Raw genomic sequence first — 23,038 nt, forward strand, 5'->3', positions numbered from 1 at the left:
TTCAGTGCAACTATTTGTAATCAAAAATAAATAAAAAGTGAGCTCTGTTCACTTTGTATTCTGTGTTGTAACTGAAATCAATATATTTGAAAATGTAGAATACATCCAAAAATATTTAAATAAATAGTATTCTATTATTGTTCAATTAATTGTGATTAATTTTTGTAATTTCGCGATTAATTGTGATTAATTTTTGTAATTGCTTGACAGCCCTAGAAATAATGGACCACCAAAGCGTGTTGTTATTTTTACCATCTTGTCTAACTGGAGGGTTAATTGTTATGACTGTTTTAAGAAACTTTTGAGAAGCATTAATCACAATGTTTTACACTGAAAAAGAGAGATAAGAAGGTGTCCTTCTTATCTCTCTTTTTCAGTATAAAACATTATAAGGCATAACCTTCAGTATAAAACATTATAAGGTGTGACCTTCTTATTTCTCTTTTTCAGTATAAAACATTATAAGGTTCCTTCCCCACTGTTAATCTGTTAAGGTTCCTTCCCCACTCCAAACTCTAGGGTACAGATGTGGGGACCTGCACAAAAGACCCCCTAATCTTATTCTTACCAGCTTAGGTTAAAAACTTTCCCAAGGTACAAACTTTGCCTTGTCCTTGAACCGTATGCTGCCACCACCGAGCATTTTAAACAAAAAACAGGGAAAGAGCCCACTTGGAGACGTCTTCCCCCAAAATATACCCCCCCCCCCAGCCCTACAACCCCTTTCCTGGGGATGGCTTGATAAGAATCCTCACCAATTGGTACAGGTGAACACAGACCCAAACCCTTGGCTCTTAAGAAAAATGAAAAATCAATCAGGTTCTTAAAAGAAGAATTTTAATTAAAGAAAAGGTAAAAGAATCACCTCTGTAAAATCAGGATGGTAAATACCTTACAGGGTAATCAGATTCAAAACACAGAGAATCCCTCTAGGCAAAACCTTAAGTTACAAAAAGACACAGCTTATTTTACCAGCCATTAAACAAAAGGAAATCTAACGCATGTTCTAGCTAGATTACTTACTAACTTTACAGGAGTTGTAAGGCTGCATTCCTGATCTGTTCCCAGCAAAAGCACCACAGACAGACAGACAGACGAACCCTTTGTCCCCCACTCCAGATTTGAAAGTATCTTGTCCTCTCATTAGTCATTTTGGGTCAGGTGCCAGTGAGGTTATCTTAGCTTCTTAACCCTTTACAGGTGAAAGGGTTTTGCCTCTGGCCAGGAGGGATTTTATAGCACTGTATACAGAAAAGTGGTTACCCTTCCCTTTATATTTATGACAGAAGGGGAAGGCAAAATTAACATCACATCTGGGAATAAAACCGTACAACTGCTGGTTCCCTTGAGAACTTGCTCTCTCAGTGTGTAAAAAAAAAAAAAAAGTTCAACAAAATCAAGTCATTTGGGGTAACAAGAAGGAAATATATACTATCGCTGAAAACTGAGATACGAGTAAATGCTAAACATTCCTGCTATTCCTAAAACCTTTGCTTGCTCTTGAAGAGGTTGCAAGGTTGCCAGCAATGAGAAGGTTTCTGTCATTCTATCTCAAAGTTTTCAATACTGCCCTTGAAAAAAACATTCTGAGGCTGGCTTCAGCCTCTTCCAGAAAGGACATTATTAAATAGGGAAAATGAGAATAAAAGGAATGATATACGTTTGTGCTCAATTACTGAATTAACATACTGAGCTAAAACAAGAATACAATATTTTTCTAAATATTTATTTCTGCTGATCTAAGCAGACATAGAGCCACACAAATAAAAAGTGAACCAGCTGGTCCCTGTCCATATACGTTAACATGGTTCTTTTGGGTTCATAACCTTTAATCATAGAATAGAATATCAGGAGTGGAAGGGACCTCAGGAGGTCATCTAGTCCAATCCCCTGCTCAAAGCAGGACCAATCCCCAATTTTTGCCCCAGATCCCAAATGGCCCCCTCAAGGATTGAACTCACAACCCTCGGTTTAGCAGGCCAATGCTCAAACCACTGAGCTATCCCTCCCCCCTACATTCACAGCGGTTTGTTAGTTATTTGACATTATAGCTATTTTCATTAAAATTTTAACCTCAGGTTCCACTTGGCTATCTTCATCTATAACATTACAAAATATATTTGAAATGCAGAGTTAAAATATCATTGTTGTACATTTACTCTCACTTGATCTGCTAAAGAGACAAGAGAGAGAAAGCTTTTGAAAGATAACAGGCTAACCTTTAGGTTTAAATTTAATTTAGCACATACTGTTGGATTGTCACAAAAGGATGCACAACTTCAAAAAGCACCTGATCCAGAACAGTTTCTCAATAACCCCTCAGTAAATAACACTCACTATTCTGGACTTGGCTTAACACAGGCATTATTTCTTTCAATATGTGTACTTGTCCCAGTGCCCAAGGCCCCGGTCAGTTCATCTGACTAGCACTCTGGTATTTTGATATCATTCTGCATCTCAGTCAGGAGAGAGTCACTCCTAACTCCTACTCCTTCTATATAGAACATTACCTCAGCTCCCCTGAGCAGACTGAGGTTCATTCCAGCTTCCATTTACTTTCAGTATCCCTCTTTTTATTCTTAAAAGACTAGCAAACAATTTACACATATCCCTCTGCCCTGCACATTTTAAATTTGTTTCCCAGTGGCCCTTTCACACATCTACCATGATACCAGTAGCATTTTTAAACATATCTACCATGTGTTCTCTCTTCAGCCAAATTTCTGATTTATTGCCCAGCCAAAGGTTGGACCTCAGGATGAGTCCATTTCTTCAAGAACAATCACAGAAATTAGACACAGAAAAGACATGTTTGGTCACAGAATCCATCTCTCGGATAATATAGTACTGTCCTCTACAGTACATTTGCCAATGATCTATCAAGACTCAGTTTTAAATGCCCATCAGCTACCCTGGGAAACTATTCTTTGAACTTACAGATCTCACATGCACATAAAACAATAAATTCATATATGCCAGTGTCCAAATGACCCTCTCATCAGGAATAATTTATTACTTTTTGTCCCTACCACCACCTATGCTTCACACAATAATTTTACAAAATAAAAAGTGTCTTTTACACTATTTCAACAAAAATGCATGGTTAATAAACCTTGTGATTCAGTATTTATATGCAGATCAGAGACTTCATTATGAAAGCATTACGGAATTGCCTTTCATGGCTTCAAATATCAATTACAGAAAAATGTTATATGCTCCTCAAGCATGAAACTGAGATTTGAATGGAGGGATTTCATATGATTACTCAAAAACTTTGTATATGTTACAGAAATCTTCAGCGTGCAACAGATATATCCAGATGCAGCATTTTTATCATCCACAGATTCAACTACTCTCCTACTAATAAGATATAGCAAAGTCACCATCAAATTGATCATTGTACATGGAAGTGTATCATTAATATAACTTCTGGTCTCAAATCCACAAATTCTACTTGGACATGAATAGAAATTCTATGTCCTTTGCTAAATCTGCTAGGAATAAAATAGATAAGGCTTGTATTGGGGGAATTTTGGTATTAGTAACTATTTTTCCATTGATTACCAAAAAGCAAATATTGAATGTGGAAACCAAATGTAAAATCAAACAGAAAATATAAAAATATAATAACTGACATTCACTAATTTCGAATATAGCATGTATTAAGAGGATAGCAGAATAAAATGTATAAGACATAGTTCCTCTATATGGAATACTTAAATTTGGAGGATTAGATTCAAATGGAAACAGTCATGGAACTCTCACCTGAGAGGAACTGCTATTTTTTTTAAATATATCACTTAATCACCACTCAATTAATATTATCCACACATACTAATGTATCACTTGATACATAACTTGACATATATTTCCAGGAGACGAGTAGCTTTTAAAACAAAATTACTTCAGTTATGCATCAAACTAGGGACCCAATCAGAGCAGATTGATTAAGGAGACATGAAAACTTCTCCACTAGTAAAGGTCATAATGATTATCCAAGTATTTGGATGATTTTCCCTTTACAAAAAAAAAAATGGTCCCTTGTACCTTGACAGCATTGAGTGGCAAGGCAGAGCTCTGACTCCCTCTTCAAATAGGAATTTAGAAATTAGTTATTGAATGCAGTATGAATTCACTTAGTAAAAAACTCATTGTTTGCGGCTGTTCTTTGAATACATTCTTTCCCTTCAGTATTTATGCATACACAGTAACGTACATATATACAAAAAACATACACAGGGTTCAAGTAAGGTATTGATGCTACAATCCTACAGTTCTCTAGTGTCAAATGACAGTAACAAGTTCTAAAGCAAAGGATATTATTTAAAAAGCCAAAATCCACATAAAGAGTTTTCATAACATCTGTAATTCCTTCTACACATAAACATGGAAACATCTACAAATGAAACCAGAACATCACTAAAATCAGTTAAAAACTGAACTCCCCTTCTGACAGCAGAATGATGAGCTGTTAGAAAATAATATTTGCTAGAATCATCAGAGGAAAGGAACCAAATCAAAGATAAACAGAACAAATTTATATAGAAGTAACCACTTGAAGCCAGTGTTATACAAGGAGCTTCCTTTTCAATGATATAAACCAGCTGGAGGCATTATCAGGAAGCAACAGCTATTTTACCACGTGAGAGAGAAATAATAAAACTGGCGATAATAATTAACTTGTAGACTAAAATGAAACTGTTACAGGTACCAATTGATGTGAGGATGTTAAACACTATAAAAACACTTTCTGCGCTTATTACTGAGTTTAAAAAATTCAGTAAGATTAAAATGCCTCCTGAACACACTGCAAGTTCTGACCAGTAAACAAAGTTACAAAATGACTTTTTGCCAAAAAATGAGGAAAATAATCTGAACGTAAGAAACATAACCTCAGAAATGTGGCCCAACAATATATTTCGCCATGTGTAAACACATTCAGTTGTGTAATCCTGTATTGCACAAAAATAGTCTGAATTTTTCAGTCATGTTAGACATATCTACGTTCTTAATTCTGGCTATTTCACCCCTTGTGCCTTGTAGAGGAGTGTTTCATCTCTAAACAAACTGACCACTGGACTACTCATCAGTTAAATAAGATCAAACAAAATCTATATCAGTGTGAAAGGTAAAGTCTTTCCCCAGCTCCCCAAAAGTTACTTTACCAATTAATCATGATGACTGAGGCACTAATCCTGTGAGTGAATCCATGCAGACAGCTCTCATAGGGCACATCTACGCTGCCCTTGCAGTTTCCGGACTACAGGGGTGTGAGCAGCGAGCACCAAAGTGCTGTGCTGGAACTCCTTATGTGGACACTGCAGGCATGAACTAAAAGGCTCCTACTTCACATTAATGCAGTCCTGTTTGAGGAAGACTATATTGAAGCAAACAACTAGGAACCTTTTAGTTCACGCCTGCAGCAACCCACACGGGGGAGTTACAGTGCAGCACTTTGACGCACACTGTTCAGACTCCTGTCCAAACTGCAGGGCAGCACAGACATGCCCAGAGTCTGCATGGCGCCCTAGTGAAGTCAATAGAGTTCTAGTCTTGTGAATCCACTTGTAATGTTGGTGCTTAGAATTATAACCACCCTTCATTAAGAAAAGAAAAGCACCTAAACCTCTTTGATAGGATGCATGTCTTTGCTGATCAATAAAGCAAGAGTTAAACATAAGCTATTTTAAATTTATCCTAAAAGATCATGATCTAGAACATATAGCAAGGAAGAAAAAGTAATGCATTATTAATAAGAAAGTACTATAGTGAAAACTTTTAACATATGATACAGTTTTAGTTAAAAATTCTTTGAGACTAGGATACAAAGTCACCACTTCAAATCTTACCCAGTCAGTTAGGAACTGGAAGTTGTTACCACTGCACAGATACTTAGTGGGCAACGTGAAATGAGCTGGTACACAATTTAATGTATTGGTGGTCCCAGTGCCCATCCACAGCCACCACCATTTGGCACTGCTTGGCAGGCCTGTTAACAATATCAGCAGAGACAACAAAGCTCTGAACAATCTTCTCTCTCCTAGAAGTGGTTTCTCAGGGTTCAGCACACTGCTAGAGCAGAGAACTTAAACCGTTGCTGCCTTTGCTTTCTTTTCTTATGGATACACAGCAGACTTCAGTCTCTAGTCAATTTGGTATACTTCACCAGCCCTACTTTCACTTTAAAAAAAAGTTAAAGCCGAACTATTTTGTCTTCAAAAAAGTATTCTTTGAAAAGGACTATTTTGTCAACAGAAATTAATTGTATAGAATCAGGGTTTGATGCAGTTTATCTAGCTTGACATAAAGAAATTTTCAACAGATCGGTTACCATTTTCTTTATTAGGAGAATCAGATTAGATTTGTTAAGTAGTCTGTTTTACCAAGATCTCATTTTAAAGGGCTTCATAGCATTTATTCCTTTAGTATTACACACACACATGCATGCACACACATACCCCTTCCTATTCTTCTTCCAATCCCATCTTTAAATCCTCAGTTGCCTGTAGACATGTCCCTAAACCAGGTCCTCAGGTCCTTACCCCACACATATCCATGTCCCTGCTTGCCCCTTTCCAACCAGCTATGTTTAGTCAACACTGTCTTCAGCTAAGACTTCCTTCAAACCTAAAGTCCATGATGCTTAGTGATATAGCTGGATCAGATGCTGGGAGTACAAATGTACAAAGAACTGATGATCTTACAGTGCATTAATAATGTGAGATACGTATGTTCCACGACCAGATCCATCCATGGAGAAGATCAACCCACAATCACTCCAGAACCGAAATCTGCTGCATGAATTACAATTCACATATTCTGCCTCTTATGGGGGGAACACATGATGGAGCATTTTCAGTGGAGCTATCAGCAGAAGACACCTTTACACCAGGGACAGTTTTATGATGTTTAAAATAAGGCAACCATGCTAAATCTCTAAAAAAAAATCTACAGACAAAACTCAAATATGTTGGCTTAAAATCATCATGCTGCCTGCATTAATATGACCAGATGTTCTTCCAAACAGCGATAAAGCTATTTAACGTTTCAATGTTTTTTATGACCACTCACATAAAGCAGACTAACCAAAGATAATTACCATTGACATTTTCATTGCAATTTATTTGGACGTCACTGCTCCTTGTGGAAGAGTAAAGTAATAAATGGGCACTCTTAAAAATATCACATATGCACCCAGGATGATATCAAGAGACAACATTACATGAATCTTTTCCACTTACAAATAATAGTAATGAGTTCTTACTGTATTATCCATACTTTGTTAGGAGAATTATGAGTATAATTTCCTCATAGCTCAACAAAGAATTTGAACAGTGGAGAGCTTTTACTCATCATGAAGATGCTGGTTTAAAAAGAATAGGCAAATAAAGGAATGGCAGTTCAAGCAAAATCTAAGGATGCAAAATCAAACTAAACTTCTTAAAACGAGAACACCAGGTTTCCCTATTCAACTTGTGTTTAATATTTTAACATAAGAAAACCTATGTTTGTGGAACAGTTAAAACAAAGTCAGGAAATGCAAAATTTCCCAAAGCAACAATAATTTAGCCACACTGCACATCCTACATAATCTGTGGCATTCATTTGATAACAAAAACTAATATATTATTCATTTAGCAAGGAAAATATTAATAGAAAACAGAACACATGTATAATATAGCCAAGTTAATGTTGTGGTAGGAACCTTCACATTTGATTTTCTTGAATTTTTTAACTGTGCAACCTTAATGAGGCCTCCCAGCAGCAAAAGAGACAGAGAGGAGGTTGAACAAGGGCTCCTTACTCTCTCACCCCACCAGAACCAGATCACCTCACTGAGGATATAACTGTTAACACACACATACCCATCTACCCCCTTTGGAGTGTGTATTAAAGCCTAAGTGCTGTTGTTGTTTTTGTTTGGGTTCTTTGTTTTGTTTTTTAAAACAGAAGTCTTTATTCTCCCTGATGTAATTGTACCCAAGAATTACCTGGACAGCATTGTTTACCAAATCCATCTCTAAATGGCTACCAAAGACATTATCTATCTGAATTTCACAGTTCAAAGGCCATCGCAATATTTACAGTTTACACAGTCATCTTTTAACATGTGGGATACTTTTGGCGGCCATGTAGTTACTTTAGTTCAAAATATTAAACAAATTGGGAAACACTTGTTGCAACATTGATTTTGTACTTTATGTATCATATACTATAGTAATTTTATTAATTGTAAAAACTATCCACATTGTGAAGTGTGGATAGAAAAATCTTTTCTATAGACTGTGTCATTGTTGCTGAATATTTTTCTCACCTAACAAGACTGCTGGGGCAGTCTCGAGCCACTGCGCCCCCTCCTCCCCCAGAGCACCAGTAGTGGTCTCAGGCTGACTCCCACCCAAGCAGCAGCGGCAGTCTTGGGCTATGCCCCCAGACCTCCCCACCGAGCACCAGCAGCGCCCCCAGGTTGCCCCCTGCCACAAGAAGAAAAATTTGAGAATGGGCACAGTACAACCATCAATTTGGCAACCTAAATTACATTAACATGTGAGAAACCAAACTATTTATCTTCTTTGAACAAAGACTAAAATATCGGACATTGGACAACTTTTAAACTGTTCTGAATGAAAAAGTGTTCTTGAAATGCTTTATCACCATGCTTCACATGGTGAAGAGAGAGGGTTGGGTTTTTTTATGAAGTACAAAATGGAATAAGGGAGACATGTCAGCAGAAATGTGAGGTTTCTACAAACTTCGAACTTTTTAAAAAAATCAAAAACTACATAACTACAAAATAAAATGCAAATTATTAGTAAGAACTTTTTTAAAAGTAGTAATTTTTCTGCCTGTAGAAAATAAAATATTTGGCTGCCCTTTCCTCCTCCTCCCCCCCCCCCCCCATTCTTCAAGATAATAAGAAAGGTTTCTATAAAGGTGTGTAGATTAAAAAGGTCTCTAGCTCCATCTACTGGATAGTTGCCATCACAACTCCTGTTGCAGAGGAGCAGGAAAGAGCGAATACATATCCACAACAATACCGACAATTATCTCAAATTCAAAATTTCCTCTAGCTTTCTTTTACTATTAACTCACCATATCATAAACTACAAGGATCAAGGATAGAAACAGGACTTTAGTACTTATTCCAATCTGGACTTTTCCGTTACACCTAATCTACTCACAAAGTTGCACTGGTTTCACAAAGGTGTGATTCTAAACTGATTTGCTTTAACCAGTGCAACTTTCTAAATGAATACTCCTAAAACAGATTTAAATGGATATATCTGTTTTGCTTGTGCCATATAGGCCTATAACTGCCCACAGAGAAAGTTGCACTTGCTTAACTAACCTGATTTTTATTCCACTTTAAGTGTAATTTCTGTCGGTAAGCAAGCCTATACAGATATCTCATCTTGGATGATCTGCATTATTACAAGCGCCACTTGGTCAAAACTGATCTTATTTTTATTTTCAAATCCTCTCCACTGCATCCTTTAGTCTTGATAACGTAACCTTTGGCTCCCGCTTCACCCGCCCCCCGCACATCGACCCCCCCCCCCCCACACACTCCCCTTCCACCACATCTAAGCAGGGACCAAACCTGGCACTCTAACACAAGATTTCAAAGATCTGTTCTTTCTTTCCTTCTTAATCCAAACTGCGCATCTGTACCTTATTCTACCTTGAATCCTGTAACCTTCTCCTAGTCTTCTGTCTTTCACCTATTTACCTAGCACTCCTGGAATCCATCAAAAATGCTGTTGCCAAAGATCATCTTCTTCACCTACTCCTTTAATCACAAAACACACACCCGCTGAATCCCTTCACTCCCTATCAAGTCATAGAATCATAGAATATCAGGGTTGGAAGGAACCTCAGGAGGTCATCTAGTCCAACCCTCTGCTCAAAGCAGGACCGATCCCCAATTAAATCATCCCAGCCAGGGCTTTGTCAAGCCTGACCTTAAAAACTTCTAAGGAAGGAGATTCCACCACCTCCCTAGGTAACGCATTCCAGTGTTTCACCACCCTCTTAGAGAAAAAGTTTTTCCTAATATCCAACCTAAATCTCCCCCACTGCAACTTGAGATCATTACTCCTTGTTCTGTCATCTGCTACCACTGAGAACAGTCTAGAGCCATCCTCTTTGGAACCCCCTTTCAGATAGTTGAAAGCAGCTATCAAATCCCCCCTCATTCTTCTCTTCCGTAGACTAAACATCCCCAGTTCCCTCAGCCTCTCCTCATAACTCATGTGTTCCAGTCCCCTAATCATTTTTGTTGCCCTCCGCTGGACTCTTTCCAATTTTTCCACATCCTTCTTGTAGTGTGGGGCCCAAAACTGGACACAGTACTCCAGATGAGGCCTCACCAGTGTCGGATAGAGGGGAACGATCACGTCCCTTGATCTGCTGGCAATGCCTCTACTTATACATCCCAAAATGCCATTGGCCTTCTTGGCAACAAGGCCACACTGTTGACTCATATCCTGCTTCTCGTCCACTGTAACCCTTAGGTCCTTTTCTGCAAGTCAATTGGGTTGTCTTTGTTTTCAAGTCTTTACATAATTTATTCCTAGCCTCTCTTGCTCCTCTTGTTTCCTTTTGCTTTCCTCCTTCACCCCACCAGTAATGCCAGCCTCAAGACCCCCGTTCCCTTCTTTCATTTCCAACTTTGTCTTCTTCCAGGCTTCCCACGTGCAAGAAATGCCATCCCAAAACTATGTGCTAAGTTGTCTCACTCCTAAAAACACCACCGCCACACTGACTACGAGAAATTTTAATTGAATTTAAATTTGTTAGGCCTTTTGACCCTAGGGACTGGATTGCTTGTCATGTATACATTTACAACAACATTATAATATACAATACACAGATCTAAACCATGGTTAAAATGAACCACTTTTGCATCAGAAAAAATAACCATTCCTTGAAGACAATTACCCCAGGTTTGCCTACTCACTTTCAGACCCTCCACCAATACAATGCAGTAATGAAAAGATTGAGAGGGGTCTGGACTGAGGGTTTTCACTTCTGAACTACTTGAAATATTTAGAATTTTTTTTAAAACCTAAGATCTGCCATAAAGTTATAAGCCCTGTCCACATCTTACTATTGCAGCGTGTAACAGTGTAACAGCCAAAAAAGGCCACAGATATTGATGGTGGAATTTATGTTAACAAAATATTTAGTTGGAAAAAATTAAGTGAATTTAAAGCTTTTTAATCTTAATGCTATCCGTGTCCTGCCCGTGTATATACCTGAGATTCTTTGCTGTTTTTTAAAAGCTTTATTACATTTTACATAATACACAAAAATAAGGTAAAAATATACAAAAAGATACTAAGATATATAATGAGCCAATAATTCTTTCATTATGTCCAATATCCCAAAGCAAAATACAAGAAAAGGAAGACAGACAGACTCAGATCCAGCTTATACCTAATATATATACAGGGTCAGTATCAAGTGAAATACTCAGCTACAGAAGTGCAGGTGGTTAGGAATATTATGGTGATGAGTGTGGTATAAAAACCTATAGAATATAATAGAATAGGAATGTTTTCACATTGTCAAGATTGAAAATACAATCTCTTTCAAATGTATAAATCAAAAAAGTGCAACAGATAAAGTGATACTTCCAATGCTGAACGATTACAAAGTGATTAACAATGCATCTAGGTATGTGGTGTAATTTGTGTTTCCTGGTATAAGTATCTACATAAACAGTTAATGTTGCTACCTTAAAAAATATTGACAACATACTTAAAACTGGTTTTAGTTATTTTGGAGGAATGTCAATACTTTAGACCTAAAATAACAGAACGAAGAGACACAAAAGCTGTACAGAATTATATTAACTTGTTTTATTAATAAGCCAAATATATTCTCTATCTTAAAGTTGTTTTTCTGGATGCAGTATGATAGTGACAGTGGAAGTGTCTCTACCTCATCCCTCCAAAGTTATCAAAAGCTTGATTCTGAGTATCCGAGGCTAAGAAGGTAGTTCAGTTTTCATATGCAGTAAGTTTTTCGTCTCTCTGCTGAGACTACCCTACCATCAAAGATACCTAATCATACCCCATATGATGTTGGTTTATGCGGTGTGAACATATATCTAATAAAAAAAAGGAAGGACTACAAATTCACTTCATGTAGGCCACCAAAGAGTTGTCAGTGGTAATGACTAGAACTGGCTGAAATTTTTCAGTCAATTATTAAATATGCAGAAAAATGCAGTTGCAAGTCAAATTCAATGAATAGTTTTGGCCAAATAAAAAATGGGGGAGAAAGTTTTGAAAAAGTCAAATTGTGTAAATTTGACACAATATTTTTTAATCAAACTGTGACAGTTCAAAATTTTGTTTCAAAATGTCATTTTGAATCACTGTTCAAAATGCTTTATTTGACCTGAACAAAAAATTTTCAATTTTTCATTGAGAAAAAATAACAACAAAAAAAATTTTGTTTCAAAATCTTTTCTGGTTCAGCAACTAAACTGAAAAAAATCAATTATGCACTCTGCTCTGTAATGACTGATTCAGTACTGGACTGTATAAGCAATTTAGTAGGATTTATCTTTTAAACATACGTGAATCCAGAAGCCTCTATTGCAGGGGTCGGCAACCTTTCAGAAGTGGTGTGCCGAGTCTTCATTTATTCACTTTAAATTAAGGTTTCACGTGCCAGTAATACATTTTAACGTTTTTTAGGTTTCTCTCTATAAGTCTATATATTATATAACTAAACTATTGTCGTATGTAAAGTAAACAAGGTTTTCAAAATGTTTAAGAAGCTTCATTTAAAATTAAATTAAAATGCTGATCTTACGCTGCCAGCCCATGCCAGCCAGGGCCCCGCTCAGCCCATTGCCGGTCTGGGATCCCGGCCCTACCCACATAGAGTGGGTACCTACCTTCTCCCTGGTTCTAGCTCTTCCTTTCTCTCTGCACTGAGCTGAGGGTGGGAGTGCACTGAGCACAGGGCTGGGGGTGAAGGAGCAGGCTGGGGGTTGGGGTGTAGGGTCTGGCCAGGAGCTAGAATGAGGGAGGGGACTCAGGGTTGGGGCAGGAGGTTTGGGTATGGAGTGCTTACCTGGACAGCTCCCATTTGGTGCAAGGGGCGCAGGTGGGAATGTGCGGGGGGGAGAGGGTGCAGGAGCTCTTGGTTGGTGCTCAGGGTGGGGGTGGGAATGTGTGGGGTGCAAGAGTCAGGGCATGAGGTGTGGGGGGGCTGGGTATGTGTGGGGGGTGCAGGAGTCAGGGCTGGGGGTGTGTGAGGAGGGTGCAGGAGTCAGGGCATGGGGTGGAGGAGGCTGGATATGTGTGGGGGGGCTGGAGTCAGGGCTGGGGTCATGAGGGGGTGCTGGGGTCAGGGCAGGAGGCTGGGAGTGTGTGGGGGGGTGCAGGGGTCAGAGCAGAGGGCTGGGGGTGTGGGCTAGAGTCATGGGGGTGCTCCCAGCCCCCTGCCCAGAGTGGCTCACGGCAGGGGGTTGGAGGGGATATGCAACTGATTCCACCCCCCTTTCCCCAATGCCCTGTCCCCACCTCTTCTCTGCCTCCTCCCTGGAGCAGCGAGCGCGCTGCGGCTCTGCTTCTCCCCCTCCCTCTCAAGGGCTAACAGCTGATCGGCAGCAGGGAGGGAGAGGAGGTGGGGCAGGAACCCAGCACACTGGAGGAAGAGGTGGGGGAGGGAGGAGCTTGCCTACCCTGCAGCAGCAGCTGGCAGGACCAAGCTTCTTCACCCTGCCCTTGCCGGGGGGGGGCGGAGAAGAGCAGGCCAGGGAGAGCAGGCACGCTGCTGCCTGCCGGGGTCCCAGCCGCCGGCCCAGCTCAGCCCGCTGCCGGCCTGGGTTCGGCAGCGGGCTGAGCGGGGCTGGCGGTTGGGACCCGACAGGCAGCAGGGTGCCATTAAAAATCGGTACGCGTGCCATAGGTTGCTGACCCCTGCTCTATTGGATACTTCCTACCAGTCAGAAAAAAATAAAATGGTATTTAGTGTTAAGTAACCCCAATAAAGATTAAAATAACATTGGTACCTCCTATTTTCAGCCAAACGTGCACCTTCATCTTTCAGCTGTTTACTTTTCTCCAGGCAGTCTTCCAACAGAATCTCCTTTCTTCTCTTAGTGGCATGGAGCCAGTCAACATCATCATTATCAACTAGACCTTTGTCATCAGCAGCTTCAGCTTCAAATTGTTGGGAAGTGGCCTTCGAAACCTTCTCACCAATCTTCCTCTTCCACCCAAAGGAAGCCATTCTAAAAAACTAGATGAAAACATTTTTTAACAATTTGGTTTCTACGTGTATAGAGGGGAAAAAAACATCATACAGTAGATTAATCTGCTCATCTTGATACAGAGAAAGTAACATATCAAGCTGCCATTCAATCACATGAATATTGAATTGTCTGGCAGTCTAGTGACCGCACAAGGCCAGTGTAATTTTGAAAGTATATGGGAAACATTTCTCTGTCCGGGTGATTAAAAAGAGAAGCAGTTGTCTGAAGTTGCTGAAAGCTGTAGAATGCTGAAGTCGTCCTAGCAGAGAGAGAGAAGACAGAGGCCACAAGATGCATCAAGATGGTCAAAGATGCATCTAAATTACAAAAGCCTGTGATAACTACGATGTGTATCGACTACGTTTTGGAAGGTGAATGGAATTTAGGGTACTGGTCTAAATCTATAAAGCTCTAAAAATCTGGGGAACTGCACTCCTCTCTGCATCGTACTGCTACTGTGCTATCAGCAAGGTGCTCTCTGTGAAGGGCCTTAATTTTTTTTACCATTGGGGCAGGCTGAAGGTTTCTTCCCCATTCAGCACGGAACAGCAGCATGGTGGGTGGGGGGAGAGACGTTGGTGCAGGTGCGGAGCGAAAGGTCCAGAAGAAGATGAGTTAACCTTTATTTTTGGCAAAGCCACCGAGAGCCAAGGAAACGCGGATGATTTGTTTATACTGAGCTATAAAGCTAAATAAATGGCACGTATAATGACACGGCAGAGACTCGGGGGAGGGGGGATCTGAGATTGTGTAACTTGCTGTTCAGCAGCTTACGCGCCCCCGTCTGCGCCTGATCTATTCCACCCGCGGAGGAGCTGTCCTGACTCACAGCCACAGGCTCTGGGGGCCCCTGGTTCAATCCCCGGGGCCCCCACCAGCCTCAGAGAGGGCAGGGGCGCTTTACTTGAGACTGGCCGACCCCAAACCGGCGCGTTAGCTCAGCTGACAGCCGCAGCCCCGGAGCCCACCCCACTGGCGCAGCGGGCCCGAAAGGGGAGAAGAGCGACCCGAGCGCGGCCAGGGCGCGGGGTGGGCTCGCTGCCGGGGCCCTACGGAGGGAGGCCGTTACCTTGCCCCCCTCGCCAGCTTTTGCTCTTCCGCCACCTGGAAACGCACGACCTTTGAACCCGCCCCGCACGGAAGCGGAAACAGCTGCCAACTGGGGGGGAGGCGGAAGTTGTTCCTCCCGGCCTGCCGGCTGGTTCCCCCAGCCGCGGAGAAAAGAGCACGGGGCGGCTTGGCCCCGCCCGCGGACTACAACTCCCAGCAGGCCGTGCGCCCGCCCTCTCTCTGGGGCCTGGGGGGGCCGGGCGCGCCGCAGAGAAGTGGGAACTTCTCTCGCTAAGCGTCAGGGCGTGGCCGTGTTACAAAAACAACAGGGAGTCCGGTGGCACCCTAAAGACTAACATTTATTTGAGCATAAGCTTTCGTGCCTAAAAAACCCCCACTTCTTCAGGTGCGTGGAGTGAAAGTTACAGATGCAGACATAAATACACTGACACATGGAATGACCTCCCAAGTGGCGAGCCAGGGCTGACAGGGCCAAGTCTATCAGGCTGGCTGTGGTCCACGCCCAACAATAGATGAGGAGGTGTCAATTCCAGGGGAGGCAAAGCTGCCTCTGTAAAGAGCCAGCCACTCCCAGTCCCTAGTCAAGCCCAAATTAATGGTGTTAAATCTGCAAATGAATTTTAGTTCTGCTGTTTCTCTTTGAAGTCTGTTTCTGCAGTTTTTTGTTAGAGTATATAGCTACTTTCAAATCCATTACAGAATGTCCAGGAAGACTGAAGTGAAGACATGCGGGTGAATGAGCCTCTGATGGTGTGGCTGATGTGGTTGGGTCCTCTGACAGTGTTGCTAGAGTAGATATGGGGACAGAATAGGCAACGACGTTTGCTACCGGGATTGGTTCCTGGGTTTGTGTTTCTGTGGTGTTGTGTGTGGTTGCTGGTGAGTATTTGCTTCAGGTTGGGGGGCTGTCTGTAAGCGAGGACTGGCCTGTCTCCCAAGGTCTGGGAGAGTGAGGGATTGTTTTCCGGGATAGGTTGTACATTGTTAATAATGTGCTGGAGAGGGTTTTAGCTGGGGGCTGTATGTGATGGCCAGTGGTATTCTGTTATTTTCCTTGTTGGACTTGTCCTGAAGTAGGTGATTTCTGGGTACCCAGCCCAGGACAGGCCCAACAAGGAAAATAACAGAACACCACTGGTTTCCTCTGAACCACGGCCAAGCAACAGGCTTAATTTAATAATTGTGCACCTCATCTGCATGGGGATCAGGGTGCAGATGAAAAACACAGGAACTCCCCAGCTGTCGTTTTCCAAAAAACTTGCCCCAAACAATTGCAAGCTGTGAAATAGCCTGGCAAGGAACTACATGTTCTTCTTACCAAAGTACTGTCATTAGAATATTTGCTCTTCTCACAGTGCTTATTGATTTTCTCACAGTGTTCATTTTATTCAAGAACCAAGGGTGCCTCACCTGTCTCTCAATGATATGAGCAGTGAGTTAAAGTACTGACAGTTGTTATCCAGGAGATTGAGTAAAATATTTTTGCCAAGCATGCAAACAGCAGTCAGTATTCACACTCAGCTGGTCCCTCCACATTACAGTGGATGAGAAGCTGGATATGAGTCAGCAGTGTGCCTGTATTACCAAGAAGGCTACCAGCATATTGGGCTGCATAAGGAGGAGCATTGCCAGCAGATTGAGGGAAGGGATTATTCCTCTCTATTCGGCACTGGTGAGGCCACACCTGGAGTATTGCACTATAGAAAGTATGTGGACAAATTGGAGAGAGTCCAGCGGAGGGCAACGAAAATGTTAAGGGGGCTGGGGCACACGACTTACATGGAGAGGTTGAGGGAACTGGGCTTGTTTAGTCTTCAGAAGAAAAGAGCAAGGGGGGATATGATAGCAGCCTTTAACTACCTGAAGGTGGGTTCCAAAGAGGATGGAGCTCGGCTGTTCTCAGTGGTGGCAGATGACAGAACAATGAGCAATGGTCTCAAGTTGCAGTGGGGGAGGTCTAGGGAGGTGGTGGAATCTCCATCCTTAGAGGTTTTTAAGGCCCAGCTTGACAAAGCCCTGGCTGGGATGATTTAGTTGGTGTTGGTCCTGCTTTGAGCAGGGGGTTGGACTATCTGACCTCCTGAGGTCTCTTCCAACCCTAATCTTCTATGATTCTATAGTACAACAAAGCAACTACTCTGCTGGAATTAAGGACTCTCTCCTCCCTTCCCAAACAGGGACCAGCTCCAGGTGGACCAGCACATGGCCAGTACCATGAGAAGCAGCAGAGTAGAGGCCTTTGGTCACTCCCCCCCCAAAAGGAAACAAACATGAGAAATGGTCTAGAAAGTGAGGTGATTATACCTCCCTCCCAGCTTTCCCTCAGCACTGAAATGAGGCTACCAAAGAGCTCTGCTGTCTTACAATGATGAAGCCATGAGCTACAATCCTTTGGCTCCAGCCTCACGTCCATGGGCTGGACAGGCAGCCACATTACTGCTCTAATGCATACATGACTAAACAATAAGTGCTATATACCTTCCTCTCCCCAAAAGCAGGTCAGAGCAACTGAGACAGCTTATTTCCATGAAATTGATGTCTGATGCCATTGACAATTCCTCCTCCTGCTCGGCTGGACCCTACTTAGTGTCACTATTAGACAAGAAATTGGTTAGACAATAAGTGCCCTGAACTCCATATGCTCCTTTAGGTAGTCTTGAAATTTGCTTTGCATCATTGTGGTATTGGGTAGGACTAATGGTCCAAATTTAGGATCAAGAAAGTTGACCAAGAGGTTCCTTACATACAGCTCCCTTAAAAAAAATAAGATCATACATTTCCAAAAAATCACCTGGTGATTGTGTGTCTTTGTTTTTGCAGTGCACAGAACTGCAACTCAACCTAACCAATTTTACCTACTTTGAATTTATCTCAACTTTGGCCCAGCATCCATAGCTGCTTTGGGAAAACGGCATTGCAGCTGTTATTGAGGCTCAAATTTGTAACTCCAGGCCAACCTGAGCTAAACTGATACATCACAGAGACTGAAGCATGCTGCAAGACTCTGCCAGCAAATGCTCTAACTTTAACAGTATGGTGTCACAGGTTGTGTTTAGTCCAAGGTAACCCTAGTCGTATTTAAGATGAGCATTGCACCCATGAACTGAGAGTTTGAACCCTCCTTTGGCAGCTTTCAGATAATCTGTTATGCAGATTTGTTCTCTGTGTTGTGCAGGAGTTCCTTTTGCAAGTTTTGTTCTGAGCTCCAAGTTTCTGGTTTAAGGCCTGAAGTTTTAAAGTGCTTTAAAATTCACATGGCCTCTCTGATTTTATTTGAGTAGTATCAAGGAAAATAGCATTAATTAAAGAGGGAAGAATGAAAGATTCTCTTTTGAAATTAGCATAATGTAGTCATGCACCTGATAAATTTCCAAAACAAATGAACTGAGTGTGATCAAAGAAAAGCAAGTTGTGGGTCATTTTGTCAAGAGGTTCCTGATGCACTATCCTTAACATGAGCTACTCAACATTTTTGGTGCAGAATTAGGGAGTGGCATAGTGGTAGTGGGAATTGGGAGAGTGCAATTTAGGGACTGTGCCCCACTGCCAACCCTCACCTTCTTGGACTGTGCTTTAGAACAGCTACGTCCCAACCCTTAGTTCAACACTAATCTTTCATCTGAAGTCAAGTTTTGTGGTGTTGATTTATGGGGTATAAAGCAGATCAAACTGCTGAGCTAGTGTAGTTAGTGGAGCTATAAAGCATGGTTATTGATAAATATCTTGTAGAAGATAGTAGCATCAATAGTGAGCATGCTACGGAAATGAGAGATGGAATTCATTCAGTGGTCACAGTTATTGCTATTCCATTAGTTTAATCTATACTTATAGTTTTCTGGATTTGAAATAAATGTAGCATCCACTTTAAATTAGTATACAAAATTTTATGGATACCAAAAAGACAAAGTAGCATGCACACAATTTTCAAACAAGAGATGAGTATTTTATATTGACTAACATACAATTTCACATCCTTGAAAGGTAAAAAGTCATACAGCTATAACAAGCATTTTTCATTCAGTATTGCCAAAAATTGCAATAGGAAGTAGGCACATCTTGTTTGTAAGAAAAAAAATGTCCATTTCTTACAACATACAATGGTAATCAACTGACAGTAAATATTAATTTCAATGTCAAGACATATATGGAAAATGGTCTCTGAAATATTGCACCACAAAGATGGACTTTTACCACCTTACCAGTGTAAGTTACATTACACGTGGACAAACAGATTTATCCACATTTTATGAACAATTACAATAAAAAAGCAAGAATATTTGAGGGGCCTCTCCATGTATAGCAAGCTTAGGGGAAGGGGGGGAAAAAGAAAAAAAAAAAAAAAAAAAAAAAACTAGAAAGCAGTTTTCAGTATTCCCTTTGCAATTAAAGATGTAGTTGATTAAGATCTCCCCAACACAGCCCCACTATGCCTTGCAGTGAAACAATTTGTTTTGATAGCCTATTGCCAGATACTAATGCAACATTTTAAGAAAGTCAGCTTTATGTCTGATGAAGAAAGTAGTTTAAACTGTCAGAGTAAAAGTTTGAAACAGATGAATGAAACTGGAATCAAATAGGTTAAATAGTCCCAATTCTTCCTTCACTGCCCCATATTTAAAAATCAATTCAAATGAGAAAGTTTTGATGGCCCAAGGCTGACTTCTTATACCAATAAAATTTACTTATTTAAAACTATGCATTCTGCCAGAAATATATGTTAAACTTCATACTCCAAGACAAAGTAAAAACATGGTCGCCTTAAAGCACAAAAGCTGGAAAAGTATAAAAATGTAAAGCTTATGCACTTTGACATTTTACATGTGTGTTGAGCATTACAAAGTATTTGCAAACCAGGAACAGCTACAGGTTGAAAAGATTTCATCTAACGTATGCAAAAGAGACAGTTTAAGTGTTTCCAAACAAGGAAATACTGCAATAAAAAACTGTGCGTTTGTTATGCTATTTGTGCAAGTGCAATATTTAACAATTTCAAAATAAAACAGCATAGCTAAAAGGGATCACAATAACTTATTGAATAGATGTATCAGAATTAATTCTGACAAGACTAACTTTTAAATAGTAGAATTTGTAATTGGTCCCCCATCCTAACATCTAAATTCCGTCAGCAGTATAAACCCAAAGCATCATCTTTAAAGAAAAATACAGCTTTCTGTTTTGAAATACAGTAGTGTAATCCTGCTTTATAGGGACCACGTGTGACACTTCTCTGAAGACAGGCGGACAAGAGTTGAAATTGAAACTTGTTCGCAGTTACTGATAGACCATGCAACTCCCAAATTCATAATGCTAAGACACAGCAAATCTTGGGGCTTAAGCAGCTGTAGGTTTCTTCAAACTCAGTGCGTATTAGAAACACTTATGAACTTCTAGAGTTAGATAACCCAGATTATTGTACTACTCTATGCAAGGATAAACTATTCTTACTGCATCTGTATTTAGCAGTTCACTGCGGGTGAATCCTGGACAAATTGAACTCACTGGCAAAACTCCCATTAACTTCAGTATGGTCAAGATTTCACTCTATATGTTTGGGTTCTCTTAATTATAAAGTGGCACTGTAAAGAAAAACTAGGGGGAGGAAGAGATCTAGCAGACTCCATTTTGAAGTTAACATACAACTCAACTGTAAGATTAAACATTTTCTGGCATAAACAAATTGCTTCAAATTTGTATTTATCATAGTTAAAGGAGCAAAAGTACATCCAACTACAAACAGAGAAACATTTAAAATGTTTTCATTATGTGCATGTGCTATGATTTGTCTAATACTAAATTAAAAAAAATCAAATTTCTTTCTGAAAAACTGAAACAGACCTGGTAAATTTAGAAGCCTTAAACTATTCATGCCAATTATGTCAGCATTTGTGATCAAGTGTTAAAAGTTCAGTGGAATATTAACACTCAAATTTACGTGCTTTTATTAGCATTGACCAGTTGTATATTTCAGTTTAAATATGACTGATCAATTGCACTGTTAACTTTAGAATCATTTAATTAAAAACAACAAGATGTGCTATAAAATGATTTGGGCATCCTAATCTAGATAAATAGTTCCAACTGCAAAATGAGTTCTATACAGTCCTATAGCTGACCCAGCGTGTGATATAAAGAACACTGATAATTTAAGAATAAACTCAGTGTCAGATTCTGGAAAAGCACTCACACATAGGGCTAAGGAATACACACATAGGGCTAAGGAATCCTCAGCCTGTAGCAGCATGCCAGGAGCTGATCCACTGCTACTACTCTAAAATGGGCTAGTGAAACCGAACAGTTCATGAACCCACTGAAAGCCTTCCCTCTTGTGGAACACTGTTTCATGGTGCATAGGAGACAGAAGAATCTCCTTTGTATGAGCCTTCTCAAACCTTGTGGTATGGGACCACAATTGTTTCACTGACCTAATATAGCCCACTGGATTTCATCTTTAGTGCTTACTTAGTATTCAAACTCATAAGAAATGCTGACTGTTTGAACTCTCCAATATATACACAATCAAAATCTACCAAAGTTATTAAAAAAAGTAGTAAGTTATGATTTGCTTAAAAATATTCGCCCAAACTAGCTTGACTATTTACTGCCAATTATAAGTGGGATGAACACCACAGCAGCTTCAACGTGTTCCTGCTGTAAGACAACTGAATGGTATATTGAAACTACAATTGCAGATTGTGCCCAACAAGTCACTGTCATAGGCCACTGGGCTAGTAGGTGAACATTTACCTACACTGCAACAAAACTACCGCCAGTGTAAATACAAATAAAACGGTCCCTATGGTTAACAGTAATGTTCTATGAAGCCTAATGTGCACTCAGTGTAAAATGTTGAGAACCACCCAAAGGCCCTGTAATTTATTGTACCTGTATTATACTATTGAATAGTAGACAACGTAATCATAACTCACTTCAGCTTCAGTGTATTAGAGATCTAACTGCTCTTAATCATGTTTCAATCCCTGTGCAAACTGCATTATGTGGCTAGTCTTCAGCGCCTTCGTTAATTGTAACTTGATTATAATTGGAAGCATTTGACTATGATTTAGGCATGCTTATTGCTACAAAAGAAATAAGCCAATCTTTAAAATTATTGTGCAAGTATTTTAATAAGATTTGCACACATCTCAAAAAATTCTATGGTGTGACTCCCTGATCTTGGGGTTAAGTCAGCTGAAGAAGAGTCAAATGAAGATGTCACTGATGAGGTAAGGGACAGATCTGCAGATTTTCCTTGTGCATCACCATCAGACTCCTTCTGACAAGATCTATAGCTGCTCACAGAACCTGATCTCTGCGGTGTGGTAGTCCCAGATTTTGCTTCAATAATTTCATCTAGAAAAAAGCAGGAAAAAAACGATGAAACACTTTATAGCGGCAAATATAACAAACAGCCACTAAACTGAGAATTTGAGGTCCCCTCACCCATTAATACCAAGTCTCTGAAAGGTAATCTTGTTTTCTACTTTTATTTACACAGCATTTGCATATGTATGTTACAAATCAAAATATATACAGCAGATGCAGCAAACCCTTGTATTTTTTCCACAGGGTTAACACAGGTGTTTGACATTCAAGTTACTCAAAGACACTTGTGCACTGGTTATCAAATTAGCTGAAGAAACCGAGGGCAGTAACCCTCTAGTCCAGTCTTCAACTATCTGCTCAAATTAG

General features: G+C 40.3%; 2 protein-coding genes across 5 annotated transcripts in view; both read right to left on the reverse strand.

The window, feature by feature from the left end:
• The window catches only part of TTC33 (tetratricopeptide repeat domain 33), a 114,565-nt gene extending 99,078 nt beyond the window's left edge, over positions 1-15,487 (reverse strand). The window contains exons 1-2 of one of the 2 annotated variants that reach the window (XM_007065725.4): positions 15,348-15,487; positions 14,036-14,265 (exon numbers count right to left, since the gene is read on the reverse strand). In XM_007065725.4, coding sequence (XP_007065787.1) covers positions 14,036-14,256 — 221 coding nt within the window. In that variant the 5' untranslated portion in view covers positions 14,257-14,265; positions 15,348-15,487. The other variant, XM_037902724.1, reaches the window with a different exon arrangement.
• A 3,725-nt stretch (positions 15,488-19,212) lies between these two features.
• PRKAA1 (protein kinase AMP-activated catalytic subunit alpha 1) overlaps positions 19,213-23,038 on the reverse strand; it is a 33,653-nt gene continuing 29,827 nt past the window's right edge. For all 3 annotated transcript variants that reach the window (XM_007065724.4, XM_037902726.2, XM_037902727.2), the window contains one exon: positions 19,213-22,699. In XM_007065724.4, coding sequence (XP_007065786.1) covers positions 22,455-22,699 — 245 coding nt within the window. In that variant the 3' untranslated portion in view covers positions 19,213-22,454. The remainder of the gene's footprint in view (positions 22,700-23,038) is intronic.

Source organism: Chelonia mydas, chromosome 5 (genome assembly GCF_015237465.2).
Source record: "Chelonia mydas isolate rCheMyd1 chromosome 5, rCheMyd1.pri.v2, whole genome shotgun sequence".
In the NCBI taxonomy this organism is placed as follows: domain Eukaryota; kingdom Metazoa; phylum Chordata; order Testudines; family Cheloniidae; genus Chelonia; species Chelonia mydas.